The 22,465-nt window shown below is 44.5% G+C and overlaps 2 protein-coding genes across 2 annotated transcripts; one reads left to right on the top strand and one right to left on the bottom strand.

Moving 5' to 3' along the window:
• Positions 1-13,117: 13,117 nt before the first annotated feature.
• LOC149342752 (T-complex protein 1 subunit theta-like) lies at positions 13,118-14,952 on the bottom strand. Its single transcript, XM_089545227.1, has one exon. It carries the CDS (start codon positions 14,778-14,780, stop codon positions 13,155-13,157), a length of 1,626 nt encoding a protein of 541 aa, XP_089401353.1. The 5' UTR covers positions 14,781-14,952; the 3' UTR covers positions 13,118-13,154.
• A 489-nt stretch (positions 14,953-15,441) lies between these two features.
• On the top strand, positions 15,442-22,174 carry LOC149342751 (protein salivary glands marred-like). The gene is made up of 3 exons (XM_089545225.1): positions 15,442-16,007; positions 16,369-16,562; positions 18,563-22,174. Coding segments are annotated over exons 1-3 (561 nt in total). The 5' UTR covers positions 15,442-16,006; the 3' UTR covers positions 18,929-22,174.
• The last annotated feature ends 291 nt before the right edge of the window (positions 22,175-22,465 follow it).

Genomic DNA, 22,465 nt, shown 5'->3' with positions numbered 1-22,465 from the left:
AGCGCTTAATCGCGGAGCAGTATGCTCACAACGCACCATACTACACACTATTCGCTATATAATTTCGATAAGCAGTCCATTCAGACATACTGGGGGGGTGGAACATTAATCAAGCCGTCGACGCGTGTGTACGATCCATATAGCGCTGTCAAAAAAATTAGAGATCAGTGCGGCGACCCCCATTGGGGGAATGCGAAAGCATTGACGCCTCCTCGACACTCGTCACCTCTGTTTATCAATTTCTTTTTATTTGTTAATTAACTACTGAATCATTCTTTAATTAAATATCGATTTATTTACTCTGATAATACCTTCTTTTACCTCAATCAACCATTTCGGTTTTTCAAATTTGACGCCGTGGTTGCTTTTTTTTCTCCTCTTACTATATCCCCGTCCAGCCCATTCAACCGTTCTATGGTTTTTGCTGATAAGCTTACTAATAAGCACTGATCTCCACTAGGGGAGCTGGATGCCGCATCGGGCTAAAGTCACTGGAACTCTGAAAGTACCGCAACCAGCGGGCGGCGCGCAGGCAACATTGGGGTGTTGTTGCCAGAGGTGGTCCAGCGCGGCGAGCGCGTCGTCTGCTAGGCGAAGAAAGTCTCCCTTGCGGCGGCCTGGTTCATCGGTTTTGCGCAAAAATTAATGAAAGTATTCATGATTGAGAGCTTAGATGAGGTGAGGGTTTCGAAAACCTTGAAAGCGTTGCACGACAGCTGCGCAGCCTCTCGTATTCTTGAGCCCATGGGTGTGAGCTAACAACGCAAGAAGCAGGCTTGTCCTATCGCTTCCGCGAGAGGCTCGCAAATGCATGTTTTCGGGACCCGGAAAACTTTAAAGCCGGCAGGCTGCGTACTTACCAGCGGTATATAACAAAACGTTTAGTAAATCGGTTCACCTGGAAGTATGCTGCGTATAAAACGTTCCCTTTACGCTTACTGTTTCCTGCCGCCTGTTCTTCCCTCCGTGTGGTCAGTAGCCGGTCGGAGGCTTGTGGGAGGCAGTTGGGCGACCCTAAAGTCGACGAGCTCTCCAAAATCTCGTAAAGCAACGTCTCCGAAGACATTTATAGCTGTCACGCTCACACAGACACACGACGCAAAGAGATGCACACGCACGCACACAGACACACGCGGTGCACAAAGACACGCGCGCACGCAGACACGCGCACTGACAGAGACACGCATGCACAGACACACGCACGCACACAGACACACGCGGTGCACAGATACGCACGCAGACACACGGACTGACAGAGACGCGCATACACAGACACACGCACGCACACAGACACACGCGGTGCAGATAGGCACGCAGACACACGCACTGACAGGCACGCATACACAGACACACGCGGTGCACAGATACGCACGCAGACACACGCACTGACAGAGATACGCACACACAGACACACGCACGCACATAGACACACGCGGTGCACATATGCGCACGCAGACACACGTACGCACACAGACACACGCGGTGCACAGATACGCACGCAGACACATGCACTGACAGAGACACGCATACACAGACACACGCACGAACACAGACAAACGCGCGCGCAGCACACTGCGCGCACACAGATACAGGCGCGCGCACAGAGACACGCACACGCACGCAGACATCGCTCAGATAGAGGCACAGACACGCGCGCGCACACGCACACAGACAGACACACACGCACACAGACGCGATACTGAACGTGCTACTTCGTAAAACACGCAGTCCAACCCCATCGGAAGCACTTCGCCCCGTCGGCTCCTAGAGCGTGTGGACCATCTATGGAGGCGCCTAATCACGTGATCGCAACTGGCCAATAGGCGGCGCGGCGGCGAAGAGAAAACAGCTGCGGTACTTTCAGAGTTCCAGTGACTTTACATCGGGCACCCGAAAGTGAAGCCACCGGAAGTAAGCGGCCTTGTCCCGGAAGTCAGCCTTTGGCAGTGCATGAAATCCGACCTCAGCACGGTTTTTCAGTTCCAGTTTTGTTTTCCCACTTAGCATTCCGTCTTTTCGCCGTTTTCGTCTTTTTCCATGACAATGCCTACCTTTTGCGCCGCCAACTGAGCGAGGAGACCAGCGAAGTCTTCGGGAAGGACGTTTCAAAAATAAGGGCCCATTGCATTTCAATGGGGCGACACTAGCAGACGACTGGACGCCGCTACGCACAGCTCGTCTACTCGGCTCGGTGTCGTCTCGTTTGCCTAGCTTCGCCAACTGTGCTCTTTACTGCGATGCTTGTTCCCACGCTCAAGCCCAAGTTATGCTATCGATGGGGGATGAATATAAGAAAGAATAGGTTGAAACATTCACCAGGCAGCTTACTTTGCAGCGACCATTTTACCGAATTAAGTTTAGACCGAACCGGAGCGAGGGCTAGGCTACTATCTTGTGAGGTGTCGACGGTGTTCGGTTGGTTCACATTAGCGCCTCCAAAAGGTATGGTACTGCTTTTTCGACGGATGTCATGTACTGTTTCGTGTTGTAGCAAGTTAAGCCTGAATGGTCTTTAATTCGTGGTGTTTGGTGCAGTTGACTTCTAACAGCGCTTCTCACGCGCACTGCACCATTCGCCTTTCTTGTCAGTCGTTCCTCTCGCGCTGTGCCTTTTCTTTGCTGCACGAAAATTCGGTTTTAAGGTGACCTAGCCTCATCGTCATTCCACTACTTCTCCTTTACGCTCGGGATACAAGAACCAGGCAAGAACATAGTGTTTAATGCACGTACCCCTTTGCCGAGGCAGGGTGAGACCTGCATGCCTGTTTTCTTCACTTTCGCAGAAATTAGAGAGTTCTGCACACAATGCTCACATTTCTCGCGTTCAGCTTGCTTCTTCCTTTCATATAACAGCAGACATCACACGAAAACAACGCAAAACACTGAGAACGAAAGGGCGAAAGACACGACTTTTTGCATTGAAATACACAGCAGACACCCGACTTCCGGGACAAGCGGTCCAACTTCCGGTGGCTTCACTCGCGCTCTTCTCGGAAAGCGGGAATGCGGCATCCAGCCACCTAGTGGAGATCAGTGCTAATAAGTAATTAACTGATTAATCTATGCCAATTAAACTTTTTGTTTGAATAATTATCACTTATAAAATACATTTTAATTCATTTCAAACTTTAATTTCACTTCTTTGCCTATTTTTGCGCTATTTTGCTCACTATATCGACGTCCGCTCTCTTTCGACATTTTGGATATAATTAATTAACCTATCATCCTAGCGACATGTTTTTTTGTTTGTTTTTTTTACACAGAATCCTCACATCATTTTCTTTCGATTACAACCACTCGTTTGATACCTCTTCTCAGAACGTCACAACTTCTGCAGACACGTTTTGCGGACACGTTTTGGTGACAAATGCCTTTGCTTTGAAAGCACAAAATTCCTAGAAGCCCGCGTCAAGCTGTCTCCCTCCACCTGACTTCTCTAGAGGGATCGAACCATCTCGAACCCTAGGTCCTCGCCCGCCGCTGCGCTAAGGTCGCGGGGAGAAGAGGACCTGGACCGTGATCTGAGACGCGCTAGCGGGAGCCGAAGTCTTGTTCTCCAGAACAATCGCTGCTTTTTTTTTTTTTCCGCAGGTCGCCGCCGCGTGACCAAATGCCTTCACGCTGCCGCTTTCCTCCTCGCGCTGTCTTCGCCATCGCAGTCTTTCGTCCTCCTCTGTGCTCTGCGTTCGGTTACGCCGAGGCACGCCGCTCAACGAAGAAACGGGCTCTAAAATGCATAAGAATTCTTTTTAACTGGACCAATTCAAAAAGCAAGCTGTAGAACTCTATCATCATCATCAGCCTGACTACGCCACTGCAGGAAGGCCTCTCCCATATATCTCTTCAATTAACCTTGCCCTGTGTCAGCTGCGCCGCCCTATCGCCATGAACTGGTCTCATCCGTCCACCTGACTTTCTGCCATGCCAAGTCAAATCAGGAAGGAATCGTTCTATGATAACTCAAGAGGCAATGTCTTGAATCTAAATTATTTATTGCAGAACGCAGACCATATCCTACCCTGTGGTCTGTGCTTGAGCCCAAACAGGCAAATAGTTTGCACAGGAGAATTTTTCGCAACCCAGACAGATAAATATGGGACACTCGATCTGTATAAAAAATGAGCTGAGCATGGTGGCAACCAACGTTCTTGGACAGACTAAAGTCCTACAGGACTTCAGGACAGACTGTCTAAGAATGTTGGTCGTCTTGGACAGACTAAAGTCCTATAGATCAGCTATCTTTAGGACAGACTAAGAATGTTGGTCGCAACCATGGTCACAACTGCCACAACCGCATTCCAAACGGGGCACACTAATCTTCCATTCAACTATCCAATGTAGTTAGAGACTTCCTTCTTCCATATTTATCTGTCCGGATTTTGAAAAATTCCTATGCACCATCTACTGGCCCAATCGAGAGAAAACATGTAATGCTCACAAATCAGCATACTATAGTCTACGTTCTTTCAGATATGTAATTAAACATTGATACTTGCCTGCATTTTCTAGAATTAAGAACAAACTACTGTTGGCTGCAAGCAGTTTTTGCAAACACAAGCCACACAAGCCAAGCAGCCCCACCTGCTAGACGAAAAAGTTACAGAAAGCCCCGCTCAGTACATGGGCGAGTTGCATGTTTGTTTTTATGCATATGGTTGTATTTTTGTGGTGTTTTAGCCAGGGACCATTTCTAAAGAGGGGGAAGTGCTCCCCGTCTCCATAGAGTGTTTAGAAACTCCCCAGTACCAAACTGTTGCACTCATATCAGATTTCTGACAAACGCCTCAATTCTAGGATGTTATTAATATAAGGCACAGTGGGGCTCAGCTAGTTAGCTTCATAGCCAGTAGTAAAGCGTTTCGTTTCAGTGAAACAATCATGAGCAAGATTACCAGAATTGGAACTGACTATATGCTCGGTTTTGCAATGCAGCTGATTACTTCTCATTTGTACATCATTATAAAGCTGCCCATTTGAACTGCAGTGCAAATAGAGATATAAAAATATATATACAATTTAATATGTCAACAAAACGAAAAAAATAATAAATAACAAAACAAACTCAAAGACTTGCCCCCCACTCCCCAACTCAGAAAACATTCCAAAGTCCCTGATGATAGTGCTTCCTTTAAACTTTGATTTTAACGAGGAGACAAAACATTGGCTCTCGATTAGGTGCACATGAATTTTTTAAATAAGTGCAGAAGTCTCTACTACCGCGCAGGGCACTCTATTCTGTAGGGAGCAGAGTTTCGCGACTATTTTCGGCGATCATGTGGCCCGCTGACATCAAAGGTTCCAATTCATTGCGACGCAACCAACTTCACAGGTGATGCACTGCTTCTTCGCATGCGCAGACTTCTCAGAGGCACCAAGTGCAAGAGTGGCTGGAAGCTTTGAAAATTTTTCCAGTTACTCTACCATGTACTGTACCACGTGCAGGCACGTGGCTTGATCTGCCCGTGCACTCAAGTTTCTCAATTTGTCATGTTTACAGACACCTTCACAGATGTCTGTAAAACCATCTGACCTACCATATTTTGATGTCATAGCACTAAATGCCTCACTGGGAAAAAAATGTGTCATAAAGGTTGCTCATTGGCTGGAGGGGAATGACGCCACCAGATCTGAAGTGACATCACGTCTGGTAAAGGCATCAAGAGATTCTAATGCCATCGCATTGCCAACATATAAGGTAATTAGGTGTCTCTGTGAATGTTTCACAAAGTGCACATATATACGAGGGGGTACCCAAAAGAAACCGGAATAATTTTTTGAATCGGCACAGCTTCTGTGGTACCGCATTTTGCCGCTAGGAGTGCATAGAACGAACATTTCAAAGTCACTAAGCCGAGTCCCGTCGCTAATGGAGGTCAGACTAGTTTAGGCAGAGTTTTAGAGTGACGACTGTTTTGTGTGAGTGTCGTTTTTGCAATGGCTGATTTTCGTGAACAGCATGCGCCGGTGAAAGTCAGATTTTTTCTCGAAAAAAGTGGAACGGAAACTCTTGAAATATTCAGAAAGATGTTCAAGGACGATGCTATGGGGACAACTCAAGTGTTCCTGAATTAAATCCTGAATCAAAGCAACAGTCATGCCAATGGAAAACTTCAAATTCACCTCGCCTCAAGAAAGCTCGTCAGGTGAAATCAAACTTCAAAACAATGCTGATTTGTTTTTTCGACGTGAGAGGAGTCGTCCATTCAGAATTTTTTCCGTAGGGTCAGACAGTTAACCAGGCTTTCTGCTTGTATGTTTTGAAAAGATTGGGCAACAGTGTTCGGTGGAAGCGGCCTGATTTGTGGCAGACGGGTGACTGGTTCTTCCACCACGGCAATGCCCCTGCTCACACAGCCCTGTCTCTACGACAAATTCGGACCAAAAATGGCATCACCTCTGTTCCTCAACCCTCATACTCACCCGACCTTGCCACGTGCTACTTTCTTTGTTTCGTAGAATGAAAAGACAGGTGAATGGAAAGCGTTTCGCTGATGTTGCTGAGGTGAAGAAAAAAACGACGGAGGGACTGTCAAGCATCACAAAAGATGAATTTAAACAATGTTTTGAAAAATGGAATGAAATATTCGACAAACGTATCATTGTAAGTGGAGAGTACTTTGAAGGATATTGAAGGTCTGTGCTGAAAATGTGAACAAATAAGTTCAAATAAAAATTAGTCCGGTTTCTTTTGGGTACCCCCTCGTATATATATATATATATATATATATATATATATATATATATAGTGGCTCAGCGGTTATGGTGCTCGGCTGCTGACCCAAAAGATGCGGGTTCGATCCCGGCCGCGGCGGCTAGAATTTCTTTGGAGGAGAAATTCTAGAGGCCCGTGTACTGCGCGATGTCAGTGCACGTTAAAGAACCCCAGGTGGTCGAAATTTCTGGAGCCCTCCACTACGGCGTCTCTCATAGCCTTAGTCGCTTTGGGACGTTAAACCCCATAAACCAAACCATATATATATATATATATATATATATTGTGTTGGATTTACCTTTGCTATTTATCATTCATACTGTAAGATATAAAATATTGTGTAGCTAACATAATGCCACACATGTGCCTAACACTGATTCGACGCCTCGCAGTTAATGAAGCTAGCAGAGCTTAATGTAGAAACATTATACTGCTAATGGACACTTTTTTTTTTTAAACTGGCAACAATATGGTTTTTTTAGTGCCCATGGTGACATCTGTGGGCAAAATGCTTTTGATAAGCCCTGATCACCTTAAACCGAACACACAGTGCCAGAAAACTCACTAATAATCTGGACTCGTCAAGAGCCAGAAATGACAGTCAGCTCATGACAAGCTAAGTACACTAGGGGCTTAAGTAAAACAGCAGTAACGATTGTACAGTGCAAATTACCTTTTATCAGTAGAGGATTTACAGAAGCTGCAGTTCTGAGGCTTATTGCTTTAAAGTTTACACGCAGAAGAGTGTTTACTTTGTGGCCAAGCACTTTACACAGCCCAAATGTAACACAATGGGTAATAAATTGTTCCAGAAAAATTCCATGCACACGAGGATGTCGTTGAACTGTAACAGCCCATAGCAAGAGTGGAACTCTCTATCACATGCCCATCGAGTGTGGGAAAAATACTGCGCCAAATTTGAAAAGATTATCTTGATACAACACGCTGAGCATATGATCTAGATGGACAACTGGGTTCAAATTGGACCATCTGATAGTATTATTGGCTTGCCTGATGATGTCATAATGCTTGAATTCTGCATACTCGGCTTACTCATGGCACTTCATCCCATATCAGTTTTCCAGGCTGTTGTGTTCTTTTTTCTCTCAATGATGCTACAATGCATGCTTTATGTTTCAAAAAACATATGTGACTGTCAAATATACTACGGTCTTAACAGGAAACAAAAGCAAATTTTACACATTATACACAATAAAAGAGGAGAAGAAACTACACACGAGCATTGCAGACTTGCTCTTCTTTCAGATTCTCTTTTGTGAACAGGTTTTTCCACCACCATGATTATCTGCAATGTGCTACCACACCCAACAGACCGGTATATGGACATGAGCTCACAGGAATAATTTCTTATTAGCCTACTCTCTGTTCGAAAATACACATCACCTTGTTCAATAAAGATGATGGTTCTGAAAATACTGTGATAGTTTTATTCTTTGTCAGAAGCCCGTTGAAGTCAATTAGTGTCAAATATGCACTTTGCTAATGGGCGACACATATGTAACGTATGCGTCACTTAGTAAATATATTTATAACCAAGTGCTCGCTTGATGAAGAGACAAATGTGCTCTGAATTGTACATTCTCTTGGCCTTAGCCCACTGCATTTAAATGAGTGTTAGGGAAGACAGCCATGTAGAAATAACTGAGAGTACATTTATTTCCCTGCATAGTCACAAAAATTTTTAATTGTGACATTACGATTCTCTAATGCGTTCATAATTCTGCATCAGACCGAATGATCATTAAAAGGTGTGGATCGGTCACACATTCTCGATTAGTTTACCTCTGAAGTAGCGTGCTTGTTAAGGCTGCGTATTAACGACAGTCATCATAATAAATGTTTGATACAGAAATGTAAACAGCGAGAAGATGAAATTATGTAGCTCGCAGCTCCCCGTATTCAAAGATGTGTGGGGATGAGAGAATTTCTCCAGGCTTTCCCTTTCCATGTCCTTGTAGTGACACCACTACTGGCACAACCATGCCCTTTATAAACAAGACAAACATGCAAGTAGGGGTGCCTTTTTGAACAGCTCAAGCAATTGACCATATCAGCAGATGTTGGGATGCTATACCAGCTCACTTTCAATTAAATATACAGACATGTATAATAAAGGTGGATGACCGACATGCCCGTTGACTGAACGCAGCTAGTATATGACACTGTATAGATGTCTTAAGTATGTGTTTCTTAAGAGATGTTGTCACTCCAAGAAAGATGTTTCGTTATATTCGACTCGTGAATATATGTCAGGAATCTACCTTGACAACAGCTTACTGAAAGTGCTCAAGGCTGGATCTATCAAGAACTTGCAACACATCTCCAGCATCTTTTTAACATGTGCAGGCTGGAGGTAGGTAAAAACTTTATTGGATGCACTGAGGTGGGATTTAGGGGAGAAAAAAATGTACTCACGCAATGAAAAAAATTGTCTATTCAATATAAGTTAGTCTCTTAAAGCAAAACCTTATTGATGAATAATATCCTAATGCATTTGTACAGGTCAAACACTTCTGCAGGATACTGTCTGCTTACAGGCTGATTGTAAACTCGTACATAAAGTATCACAACAGGAATTTTTTTTTTCTCATCACCCAGGTATGTCTTCTCATCAGCCAAAGAAACACTTCAACCTATTCAGAAAAGAGAGGAAAAGTGGTAACACCTCTAACATTGTCCTGTATTCCTGAGTGTCTTTTGGCCATCAGCACTTATGAGATATTTACTGTACGCTGTGATGAAACTGCAATAATTGTGGTACTATACACAAGCCACTGTTAAGCAACATATAGTGTTTCCAAGATTAGTTAGTACCATGTACCATGCTCATTGTATGCGATACACTTTTAAACTCATGTGGGTGTACTGAAACAGAGTATTTTTCTGCCAGTTACTTTATTGCTGTGGTAACCTAGCTGATATGCTGTGCTTCACAGTTAAATTACACTACCTTCCAAGAGTTTGAATGATGTGTACCTTTGCTAAAAACAGCAAAAATGAGTCTGCTTCATTGGCTTTGAATATGAGTGATTAATTACCTTTATTTTTCATTTTTAATGTTATGTGCATAATTTTATGAGGAAACTGTGGCTACATTCATGGCTCTTGTAGGAAGTACAAATTGCTCTGATGTTCTGAATGAGATAGAGTCTAATTTTTCATTTCTTTGTTTTTATGAGAAAACAGTATTGATCTGAGCTTTAAAACATTTCAGTACGTGCTTCTGGATGAAGCACAAAATGAAATGAAATTGCATGTGTAAGCTTACAACCACATGAAAGAAGGAAGCAAGCTCTTTGAAAAACCCATGAAAGTAAGGGCAAAGATAAAATGCAAATATATAATTTGCTTATCAGAATCACAAATTTCAAATTGCTGACAAACCACACGGAATTGAATAACACGTACTGTGAACATGATGAGAAGGTAGCATACTGACACAGAGCACTCCTTTTCTTGTGTCTCATGTCAATGCGCTGTTTTCATATTATGTTCTCATGCAAGCATCAACTATAGCCCAACCACACACAGCCCTAAATAGATACTAATACTACTGACGATGATATGGTTATAGGAAATGGTTGTATGGATATATGGATATGGGTATACTCCACTAATTTGAATTTGCATTTTATATGTGCTAAATTTCAGAACACAACTGCATTGGAATGTTGCTCTGCAATTGAGCCGCATCTGCAATAATACGCAGAGTACAGTCCCCTTGAAGCCCCTGTGTTAATTCTGAACGTCAAAATGTCAAAGAATCTCTGAACATGCATAGTGTGCACAAGGGCCAGAATAAAGGCAGGTCTAGTTCCATAGCACCAGATATTGCAATGCCACTTAATCCTGCACACAGTTATATTTATCTGAACAATGTTTTAAAGGTGAACTAGGGACCACATAAATAACATTAATAAAAGGGGCACAAAAAGGTCTGTAAATAATCACCATTACATCTTCATGCTAACTATTTTGTTTTCAGAAATAACAGAATGCACTGCAACTAAATATCCACCTCTACAACATGCAGTAGCACTACACCAATATTCCCTTCTTCTTCCCAAATGAAAGGCAAATACACAGAAGCTAGGGTAAAACTGGGTAAATATAAAGTGTGACTGAGATCAGAACACAGATCAAAAGTGACCTGGAAGGATCGAGTATAGAATGACCACTCAAGGAGCATGGGTAAGGTTGCAAACATAGGAACAACCCCAATGTGAGTGGCAAATGTACAGGAGGTCATAGCTCCATTGGTTTGGTCATGCAATGAGGAGATGCCTCATGGCAGACTTCTCGAATAATAAAAAAAAAATGAAGAATATTTTGGAAGAAAGGCATTAGAAATTGGCACCAAAGGGAGACAGCATGGGTCCACCCAAAGAGAAGGTGGAGAGAGCTAGTGGAGATAGTTCTTCAGGATAATTAGTCTGTGTATAATACACAGTTCAAGGAAGGCAGAAGTGGAGGACGTTAATTAGAAACAGTGACCCCACATAGACAAATGGGACAAGCTGAAGGAGGAATAAGACGTTGCATCCTGAGACCATCAGTAACAAGAAGCACACAACGAAGTTCTATTTAAGGTCCACACTTTATTTTGCCCTTGTAATTAATACACCTAATACTCTCTGTAGACAAAGCAGTTCTTTATGTCAATGTCAAATATTTTTGTGGAACCAAACAAGCCGAAGTTAGAATCAAGAGTAAATATATGGCTAGTGAGTTATAGAAACAGATAAGATTTAATTACTTTAATCTAGAAACTAAGTACTGTTTAGTGCCTTACATTACTGCACCTACTGATAGCCATGATATATATTTTGGTGATAATGTAATGCAATGCACTGTAATGTTTCTATCTGTGTTTTCCTTTTTTTTTTTTTGCGGAATGAACATGTTACTTTTTTGCTGAAAGTATCACAAGCAGCAAGGCTGAAAGCTCACTGAAATCAAATTTCAGTAAGCTCTACAGGTGTTATTTGCATTTTTATTGACCTGCTCTCATCTACAGCACTGTCACTAGCCTGGAATATCACACCACACCCAAGCAGGATTAATATGACATTTAAGCTTAATAAAAATAAACAACTTGACAGCACCTGCTCCTTGAGACAGGTCAACTTTATAATAAGCATAATCTAGCAATTTGTGTGTATACTGAAAGGAAGACTCATGATACAAAACCGAAAGTTCCCTTTCCATCCCTCGTGTTCCTTTGACACTCTTTTTTCACCATGACTCATGATACATTTAACAAAATTAAGCTCAGAACCAGAATGCACAAATGAGAACTACAGAAAGTCCAAATTGGGAATGACTGGGCACAGTCCTTTATTTACTGAACTCCAAGCCTTTGAAATAATCCTGTCGGGTGCTATATCCATAGATGTGGATGCGACCACAATGATATAGCGCAATGTCCTCAAATGTGGATGCAATAAAATGTGCTGAAGTCTGAAAAACCTTGCGTAGAAAGGGAGAGAGTCCGGCATATGAAATTAATGCAGGAATCCACTTTTTTCTTAATCCCTGCCACCTTGTTTTATGCTGGTTTGGTTGATTTATAGTATTTGATGTCACAAAGCAACTTGACCTATGACGGACGCTGCATTGAAGGGCTCCAGATAATTTCGACCACCTGGGGCTCGTCAACAGGCACAGACATCACACAGTACACGGACCTCTAGCATTTCACCTCAATCAAAATGTGACCGCAGCCGGGTTAGAGCCAGTATCCTTCGGGACAGCAGCCTACCTTGTTTTACAGTAGCTGCAGAGTGTCAGTGGTATCAGTTTTCGCTTGGTTGTTCTGCAAGCATAAACAAGTGCTTAAAACAGATTGATTCATTTACATAAATCATCATGACGAAGTATAAACGAGATTTTCAAAAGTGCAGAGTCATGATGCAGACACACAAGGACACTACAGAAATTGATTATTTACTCATTGGGGAAGACATTTTGATGCATAATCCAAGTATGCTCCTTGCAAAAATCTGAAATTATAAGAATTCTCTTTCCACTGGATCATAACTTGTGCCTGAAAGGAATAAATACTACCAATATAAGACATTTTTATGCATAGCTACTTAGGGATAGGCATTTCCACTTAGTTCCGCAAGTCTTGCTGTGTACTTAACTTTAGTGCCATTGTATTCAGTAAATCTCATGTTGCTGCTGTTTCGCATTATGTGTTTAATTTTCAATCTGCTATATTTTGCACTGCTGACATGACAGCATACCTACAAAGGTGAGAAAATTTATCATGGATATTAAAGTGGCAACAAAGTATCATGTGCATTTGCTTGAAGCCATGTAGCAGAGTCAGGTCAGCTCTGCACAGTGGCACAGTAAATGCACGTAAAAATGGCAGCACAATACAGACAGAACCGGGTTTTATTGGTCACACTTTTAACTAATCATCCCTGTCCCCTTCCCCAGACCTTGGTGCTGGCCCTCCAGCTGGCTTGGCCATGATGATCTGGTCCACATGCAGAACCGTGGAAGCAGCATTGGTTGCATACTGGAGACTCCAGTGCTTTGTGATGAGAAGATCCAGCAGGCCATTCTTGACCGCATCTCCGACGCCCTCTTCCTTCAGGCATGAATTGGCATCGCCTTGGTTGTGTGCTGCCTGGATCTGAGCCACAAGCTCTTCGGGCTTGGAGGCGCCAGAGTTCTGTGCCAGAGTCCTGATGAGAGACTCCAGCGACTGGGCAAACTTGTGCGCCGCGTACTGCTCGAGCCCCGGGAGGGTGTCTGCCCAGGTGGCCAGGCGCCGAGCCAGCTCGGCTTCGACGGCGCCAGCGCCGGGCACCAGGCGCCCGTCCTTGGTGGCCGCCTTGAAGGCGTTCACGCCGTCGTCCACGGCACGCTCGGCGTCGTCCAGCAGGCTGTCAGTGGAGCCGCGCAGCAGCACCGTAGCCACGCGGGTCTGGTGGCCCTCCTGGCGGAAGACCACCACCGGCGTGTCACCCAGCTCGTCCAGGTAGACCAAGTCGCACAGGCCCAGGTCCTCGGGTCGTGGCGCCGCAAGCTTTGGCAGGGCAGTGGCGCCCACGACGCGGCACACGCGGCGCACGTCGAATTTTGACGGCAGCCGGACCGCCATGAGGCCGTACTTGTTGAGGTAATGGAGTGCCATGTCGCCCACCTTGCCGCCGCTCACCACCACCTTGACGCCAGCGTCAGCGATGGCCTTAATCTGCTCCTCGAGCAGGTTCTCTTCGCCGCGCGAGAAGTGCCGCAGCTCCTGCGCCGACTGGATGAGCACTGTGCCTTTGGTCTCGGTCTGCATTGTGTCCACGGCGCACGAGTAGACGGCAACCTTGGCGTCGCGTGCTTTGGTGATGTCGCCTTCGACCTGCCGCTTGAAAACCATGCCGAGGACAACCTGAGACTGGTCGAGGCCAGAACCGAGGACTTTGCAGACACGCACGTTGTCCACATTGAGAGCGCCCGATTCAGGCAGCACTGCCTGGCAAGCTTCGGCCACCAGCTTGGCCAAGTAGTCGGCGCCGGCTAAAGGCTTGCTGGACATTGCCGTGCGAACTGCCTTCACAGCCTGCTCTGGATTGCGGATGTCTTGTATTTCATCGACGCTCAATTCGGGCAGCAGGTCAAGGGCCTTTTTCAGCGCAAGCTGATAGCCTTCGGCAACTTGCACAGGCGTAAGGCCAGTTCGCACGAGCTCTTCGGCGTTCTCTAGCAAGGCTCCGGCAAGCAGAACGACCGCGTTCGTACCATCGCCTACCTCAGCCTCCTGCATCTGAGACGCCATGACGAGTAGCTTGGCGGCGGGGTGTTGCACCTCGAGCTGGTTTAGAATGGTAGCGGCATCGCTGGTCACAGACAGCTTCTCCAAGTGGTTGATCACCATTTTGTTCAGTCCATTTGGTCCGTAGGCCGAGGCAAGACTCCGAGCGAGCTCCACGCAGGCTTCGATGCTGCGGAAGAGGGCCTCATCGACGCCCTGGTAATGTCGCGAACCTTCTTTCAGCATCTGCGAAAGGGCTGTCGGAGCACCGCCACGGAACGACATAGTCGTAGCCTTGTTTGACAGAGATACTTCGGGAAGTCTCAAATCCTCTAACGAGTCCTACCGACTCGATAAATTGCGAAGGCGAGCTTTGAATCGCCCTTATTACGAATACCTCGTGCTCCGCCGGTGGTGACAATGCGCCGGCCGCAGATAGATTCCCTTATTTGGCGCACCCGAGGAGGGGGCGCTGACAGCATTTAGCCAGCTGGCTCCGCATTCTTAACTGGCTTTGGATAGGCCGCTGCTGTGGATCGGCCGCTCCAGCGCTGCCGTCGTTAACGAAACCAACGAAATTGTCGACAACTGCTTGTTGCTGCTCCGATATGAGTCATGTTAAAGATAGTTAGTAATAAAGGATTAACTAAAGTACAGACTGATAATAAATGACTGAGTACATTATTTATATAAAAAGGTGATGAAAGGACGCACGCAGTTCGCATACACGCCAGCTGAGCGTTTTGCTACATATGTGAAAAGCGCGTATTTTGGAACCCGTGAAGTGCCATCTTGCAATTTTTGTATCATTCCAGTGTTCTGTAATTACAGGCAGCATAAGCATAAAATTCACCACAAAGCTGTCGCCATTCTCTCTTCGAAGTTCATTCTCCTCTCTTTTTCCCTCTCTCTTGTCAATGCGGTCGGTGCGGTGTTCAGCTTTTTTTTTTTAAATCGGTATGTCAGGTCGCCACATCCAACGTTCGGGACAGGAAACGCTTGTTTTTTTCCTTTTTTATTCGGACATATTAACGAGGGCACCAACGGGTGCGTCTTATGTCAGTGACTCACGACGACCCAGATCAGTGCCCAGATTGACCATAAACAAACGCTTACTCAACTGAGCAACAGGAGTTAGCGCTTCCAGCCAACGATAGCACTGGCATGAATGAACGAGTGCCGAGCCAATCGAGCATATCGAGTATGACACAGACAGCGTAGCGTGGTAGTAACGAATATTACGCACCGTTCTTGTGCTGCCGTAGCGGACTTCCCATTTTTAAGTTTACTAGTTTGCTTCTACACCCACTGTAACGCTGCGCGAAACTGTAGCAGGCGAAGGAAAGAGGTCAGGTGACTCACGGACTAGAGATTGGCAGTTCCGATTGAACGGTTTTGAGCAGCTGGGATTTGAACGCATCATCTTGTGTATCAACGGTGCGTCCGCGGTTCTGCATCTCCTTGTATGCTCTCCGACAGCTGTAAATCGGGTCCCGTTTCAAGCTGAGAACAGTAAGTTACCCTTTTGTCTTTGTTAACATTTGCTTTTGCGCTTCAAGGCGTTGGCGGCGGAGTTTCCTGGCCTCGTGTTTCCGTTCCTTATGTTCGCACTAGCGGCGTTACTGCGCTGTTCGGTCACCACACGCTCCGTTTTGCATGCGTTCACTATCAGCAAGCACCTCGCAGGAAGACGAAGTCTGATTAACCCATTAAAAGGTTTTACGGCAGCTGCTATGTGGGCAGTCAAACTAGTTCTTGCCTTGTATGGTGTTTGTAGTGGTTATAACAACCAGAAAAACGGCTTAGTACATACATGTTTTACGTGGCCGATATGAAACCTGTCATGACTCTGCGCGCATTGTTTTTTTTACAGTGGCTGAATTCCACGCGAAGGACATCGGCCTGCGCGTCCAGAAAAAACTGCTTAGTCGCGTGAGCAACAAGAGCGTCGCCAAGGCGTTCATCGATGATGTCTCCGCAAGTCTCCTGGATAATTTGTACAAACTTGTAAAGCATGTGTCGGGCAACAAAAAAGATGCAGAAAAAATTACCAAGAATATTATTAAGGTGAGTGCTTGCAAGCTGCGGAGAACGTTGTGACTCGGTAAGCTGCATGTGCGGTCGCACCACCCTCTCTGGCGGCCTTGACAACGTCAGTCCACAGGCCTCTGTCCCGATACTGACAGCTGACATCAACAGTGCATTTGACTTGCGCGTTTCGCATTCAAAAGTGTAATTTTCTTAAAAAGGATGATTTTGAACGATTCGGTTTTGCAGTAGATTTGTTTCGCCTCATTAACCCATATATACCCAAACTTCAGGAAATGTTTTAAGTAGTAAAGTGGCAGTTTCAGACTGAATCGCCCTTTTATTGATGGAAATATTTTTCTCAATACCGACTTTTGAGCCATATTATAATAGGGGCGCTAAGCAAATGCACTGTCTGTTGCGTATGTTTAATAAGGCTTTAAACATTTTAACTCATCTCTGTCACATTTCTCATCACGTATGGCCGTTTTCTCATGACAGTATGAAAATCTTGCATGCTTCTCTTGCAGACTCATATAATGTAGTCGGTAGGGTTGAATCAGCTCACTGCTACCAGAGAAGACTGGCAGCTTTCTCAGAACCCAGTAAAAAAAAAAGAAACGCAAGTGGAATCAGTTGGATTTCCAACTGGTTCCAAATTCCAATTGGATAGTCGAAATGGAATATCCAGTTGGGCCAGTTGAGTTTCTACTGGTGAGCCCAATTGGTCTTAGCTGTTTTATCCAATTGGTCTGTCCAAATCCATGTGAATGTTTGCGTATTTGACAAACAAGGCAGAACTAATACGGTTCTTATAATAAGAGCAGTCGGCAGCTTAACCTACTAAATTGCATTCATCATTTGCATCACCACTGCGTTCAAAAGTTAAATAACTGCACTCAGTGGGCAAGCATCACTGGCTCCAGCATGAGAGCCTCATAAATGGGGTATAGAAGTTGGAGTCGAAGTGTGTTCTCTGGATGTACATACTGAGCTAATATATATGCTACTAGTGTAGTGTTTCTTGTGTTTGATGTATGCGTGTCTATTGGCCTTGATTTCTATAAATGCATGTGGATTTCAATTCCGTAGTAAAAATGTTGGTTGGCACCAGGGAGTGTCTCCCTGCAGTCCTCACAAATCAGTTATCCTTTTGCATGTTAATAATATGTTAAATTATATAAATATTTCTTGTACTATGTATTTTGCACAACCTAATTGTGAGGTATATTTTGTGAATATTTTGTGGATGCAATAACTGCCTAGGGTCTAGTGGGTCTAATTGGTTAGTCCAGTTGGATCCAGTTGGTTGGATGGCTAAAAACGCAACTGGAAAATCCATTTGCTCCAACGCTCCAAATCCATTGCTTGCACAGGAAAGTTAGAGCCTCTTGAACCTACACAAGCAGGCGCATCTCGGCTGCGGCGGCCGAATTTCTTTGAAGGTGAAATTCTAGAGGCCCGTATGCTGTGCGATGTCAGTGCACGTTAAAGATCCCCAGGTGGTCCAAATTTCCGGAGCCCTTCACTACGGCGTCCCTCATAGCCGGAGTTGCTTTGGGACGTTAAACCCCAATAAACCAAAAAAGCAGGCACAAGCTTTTAAAAAAAACTATCCTACATGTAGCACATCAGGCGTATTTGGGCTAATGCAATTGACACATGAAATGCACTCCGGTATAGATGTACTGATTTCTGAACGCTCCAGTATCGGAACAAAATATGTTATGGGTATAAGTATAGTGAACGGTCTAAATATGGATTGTTTTGCTCTTGACATGTCTTGTGCAGGTCTGAAGAACAAACCTAGAAATCTGGTTCTGCACACTTCGTGCAGATTTTTTTTTTTACCTTAGGATCATAAGCTTGAACTGGTTTACCAATTCAAGCATGCATTCTTATGTTTTCTTGCATTGTTCTTGTACTCGGTCTTGAGAGTATGTTTGCCTCTGATAAAACACACTTGTCAGAACCCACTTTTTTCTCCCTATTATTTTTGTCTGTTGGTATCACCATTGCAACCCGTTTTCCCATCCCAGATTGTGGTGAAAGTTGGTGTCCTGCACCGAAACAACCAGTTCTCACCAGACGAGGTAAAGGTGGCTGAACAGCTTCAGCGCAAGCTGCGTGCTCTCGCCATGGCTGTGGTGAGCTTCTATGAGATGGAGTTCTCATACGACCGGCGGTACCTCGTTGGCGCCTTCGACGAGTGTCGAGCTCTGCTTGCCGACCTTGTGCGCTCCCACTTGACGGCCAAGTCAATGGGTCGGATCGAGCACATCTTTGGCTTCTTTGGAAAACCTGAGACATTGGACTCGGTGTTTGGAAACGACAGTGCGCACCGCGAGTGCCTGGGAAGAGTCGTCAAAGATTTACACGAAGCCTTGGACAAAGAGAGCCTCTGAGGGGAAAGCTGGTTGGCAGAAAAGGAAAATGTGCCTCTGGTGTTTATGCATCTGCCTGGGTAGAGATTGCACTATGGTGAAGCCTTACTCGGTGCACTTGAACGCACGTGTCTCTTCGAAACGTAACCACAGCGCACAGGCTTAAGGAAAAGGAGCCAGCCAGTTTCTTCTCCTTGCCGAAAGGTTGGCAGGTTTGCTTTCAAATGGCGCTTGCCCTTTGCATATTCAAGACTGTACGTGCATTCCATCTGAGTGCTCGTAGCCAGGTTTGTTCTTTTAATGCTCACTGTAACTAATGGGAAAAGGAACGGAGAGTGGAGACACCTGGAGCAAAGAACAAGGAAAGTGCTTTATGCAAGGGTGACCCACTGTCCTTATACTGTCCATGTAATGTATTTGGTTGTTTTACTTATACCTGGTGATGCGCTGGAAAGTGCCTAGATTTGTGCCTTCCAAGGCGCTGGTCTTTTCTATGCAAGAGGTACCTTTTCTTATATGTCTGTAATTAATGTGCACAGGAGGGTCAGTCAGTTATGCTACCCACTACGCAACTGTGCCTGCACTTGGTGTTCAGAGAGACTTGGTACAGCACCATTTTTTTTTTTTTTTAACTGGCTTATACTGTCATCTGCAGCCCGGTGGGACACACAGAACATCCAAAATGGGACGGTGTCTAAGGAGAACCATGGATGCTAGAAACCAAATTTTGACTCATTACCTTCTTAACTCACTCACTATGTGTTGAAAAAGGTTAAATGTTTACCACAGAGCAGAACACTGGCATGTTTGTAGAGCGTCTTGTTAGTGGAGTGTCACTGAGGATGATTGCAAGCAAGCGAAAAATGCCCAATGCTGTAGCTGGTTTTTGCCAACTGTCTTATCTGATCAGAAACGTTAGCTAACGCTTCTATGCACAAGTGAACAGTGACAGCAGGGAAATGGGTTTCATTTAGCCACCAGAGCTGCACCATTAGGAATAAATCGCGTTGGCCGAAGAAACAAGACTGATAGCACAGCAGTTTCCTCATTTTGAACAAAGTTGTGGAACAGAAACAGTTTTTACATGTGTATTCAATGCTGATGCCAAACAGTGTAATGCTCAAGTCTCGGAGATGATGAAGATTTCAATTTCGTGACTGCGTTTTTGTGAATAACATGTAAGCATCCCTTTCATGTAAAAGTATGGCTGCATCATGCACTGTACTTAATGCTTGTAAGAGCAGCAGACTTCATTGAAAGCAGTACAGTGGCTCTTTCGAACAAAAAGACACAGTAGTAATGTTAAAAAATGTACGCACTGCCATATACATTATACAAGCACCGGAGCCAAAGCTGTCTCTTAGAAACCTAAGTGGCCTCCTGATTCAGTACAATTTACCCTGGCACCATTGGAGATTAATGTGCTTAGTGCCTTATTATGCCAGGTCTTCGGCATACCTGTGACACTACACATGTGGCCAACAGGGTGCATTATGCTGCCAGCTGTGTTTGTCAGCTATGGAGTCTGGCGTACAATTCTGAGCAATGTGCACATTTTTGATACCTACTTAGCTTCACGCATGCAAAAAAAGGGGTGGAAGGGGACTTTATCATCAATTTCTGCTTGAATATGCCTGTGCATTATTTCGTCGCTGTTGTCTATAAATAAGTGCCTAAGTCATTGTCGCATCAAGCGAAAGTCTATTGAGTACCGTAGTGTCTGCAACTGCATCCCCGAAAGTGCTGCTATGTTTCATTGTGGTTGATTTTGGAGTGGCTAACTGTCTATTACTCCATGCTTTCTTGTGTGCTGTTTTATGATCATTTATTAGTCGATCTACCACTTTCTCTGCAGTCTTGCCATGCCGTAAGTGGTACTGGGGAACAAATATTTATTTATTGTGATACCGCTAACCATAACGGAAGCAAAGCTTTTTGTCTTGGCTAGCCATTTTCCAACAGCATATTGACCAGAGCGACCCAGCTCTACTTGTGGAACTTTGACTCTTTTTTTTTCAAAGTTTCTTGATATGTGTGCCTCGCCTCGTATTATCGCATGTCCCTCTTGCCTAGCTGGATGGTTGCCTGGTGTCACCTATATGGACATGGTGTTGTCATACAGAAAAAAAAAAGATCTTGCTCAGTAACTCAAGTGACAATCAACAGTTTGGCAAACGATTGCCATATTCATAGTGTGCTTACTGTTCAGTTTCTTATTTTCCATGTTTCAGAAGAGCTGCGGACTCAAAAAGCCTAATGGGCACTGAACAGCCTGCATGCATGCAATATATATATATTTTTTCTTTTGTGACACATGCTCCTCTGACGTTACCTTTCGCGCACAAATGGTATTTTCTTTACTCTCTTTTTTTTTTAACCTCTTACCGAAGTTTTGCCTGTTTACAGCCTCACTTTGTTATTGAAAAGCCTGCTTACGACCATTTATTCTAGTCGTGTTTTACAGGTTTACTAGCAGGACTGAATGTCGTACTCCATATGGTGCCCCTATTTTTCTTTGCTGTGTTTTTTGTTTTTTCTAACATTTTGGTTTGCCATAACTTTCACTCTCACCGGGCCAACAAACAAACAAAACAGACAAACAAAATATCCAGTCACCTGTGTCAATGGGGAAGCCTTTTAGTCATCTGTGTACCAAGTTAAGCAGTGCCATAATCTTGTGCTAACCTTTACGGCTGGCTGTCTTTCTTCAGTGGAAGCACTGGAGTTTGGTGAATGTTTGTGTTTTTGATTTAGTGCTGAAAGCCACCTAAAGCAGCTTCTATAGCAAATTAGTGTATTGCAGCCTGAATATTTGTATTTGCTGCAAGTCAAATGCCTGCTGGTCAGTAGCCAATATACTTAGAAGAATCTTTCAATCTGAGGTCAGGTTGAATATAAACAACAATGGCATGCAAGTGGAAGAAGCTCCCAAATTCTCGGCAAGTCTTGCACGTTGGTTGTCAGTGCCTTTATTGCCCATCTACGATGCAGTTGCATTTTTACACTGCAGCAGATGCTGCATAGCAGCTTAGTTAACTTCCAGACATGCTATGCAGCCAGTTTTATAAATTTGAAAGATCTTGTTATGCATGGAGGTGGTTGTGCCAGCTGCTATTTTTGCACCTTGCTGCTAACTTTTGGAGAAACCGGTTTTCAGAGAAGTCAGTCATCTGCTGTTACTTGCACCTTTTTATGCCCAGATGTTTGTGAGACCCCTCTTTTTTTTTTTTTCGTACTTAACAGAGAATAAACAGTCCAGTAAGCTAACCTGTGCTTTTTCATTGCGTAAACAGCTTTGCAAAACACAAAATCACTAAAGACTTTGTAGACGCTGTGTCAGGTAAGTGACCCCTCATTTCTTTCTGGTTCAGTTCTTGCAGTGCTTGCTGCAGTATGTTGTAGCTTTCTCTTAATCCTTGTAGTTTTTGGTCCTAACAAATGCCGTCCTGGTTTTACAACCTCGCAGCTGACGAAGTGAAAACAGCAGCCCTTTGCCCTACGATGTGTCCTAGCCAAAGCAGTTGGCAAGAAAGACTTCTGGTCAGTCATGGTACAACC

Source organism: Amblyomma mixtum, chromosome 5 (assembly GCF_055824585.1).
Source record: "Amblyomma mixtum isolate Tamu chromosome 5, ASM5582458v1, whole genome shotgun sequence".
Taxonomy (NCBI): Eukaryota; Metazoa; Arthropoda; class Arachnida; order Ixodida; family Ixodidae; genus Amblyomma; species Amblyomma mixtum.
This window is presented reverse-complemented; position numbering and strand designations above follow the sequence as displayed.

Excerpts from the sequence above, each read along its gene's own strand:
- LOC149342751 (XM_089545225.1), top strand. Across the intron at positions 16,563-18,562 it reads TTACCAAGAATATTATTAAG|ATTGTGGTGAAAGTTGGTGT; the intron begins GTGAGTGCTTGC and ends TTCCCATCCCAG.
- LOC149342752 (XM_089545227.1), bottom strand. The coding sequence starts at position 14,780 with ATGTCGTTCCGTGGCGGTGCTCCGACAGCCCTTTCGCAGATGCTGAAA.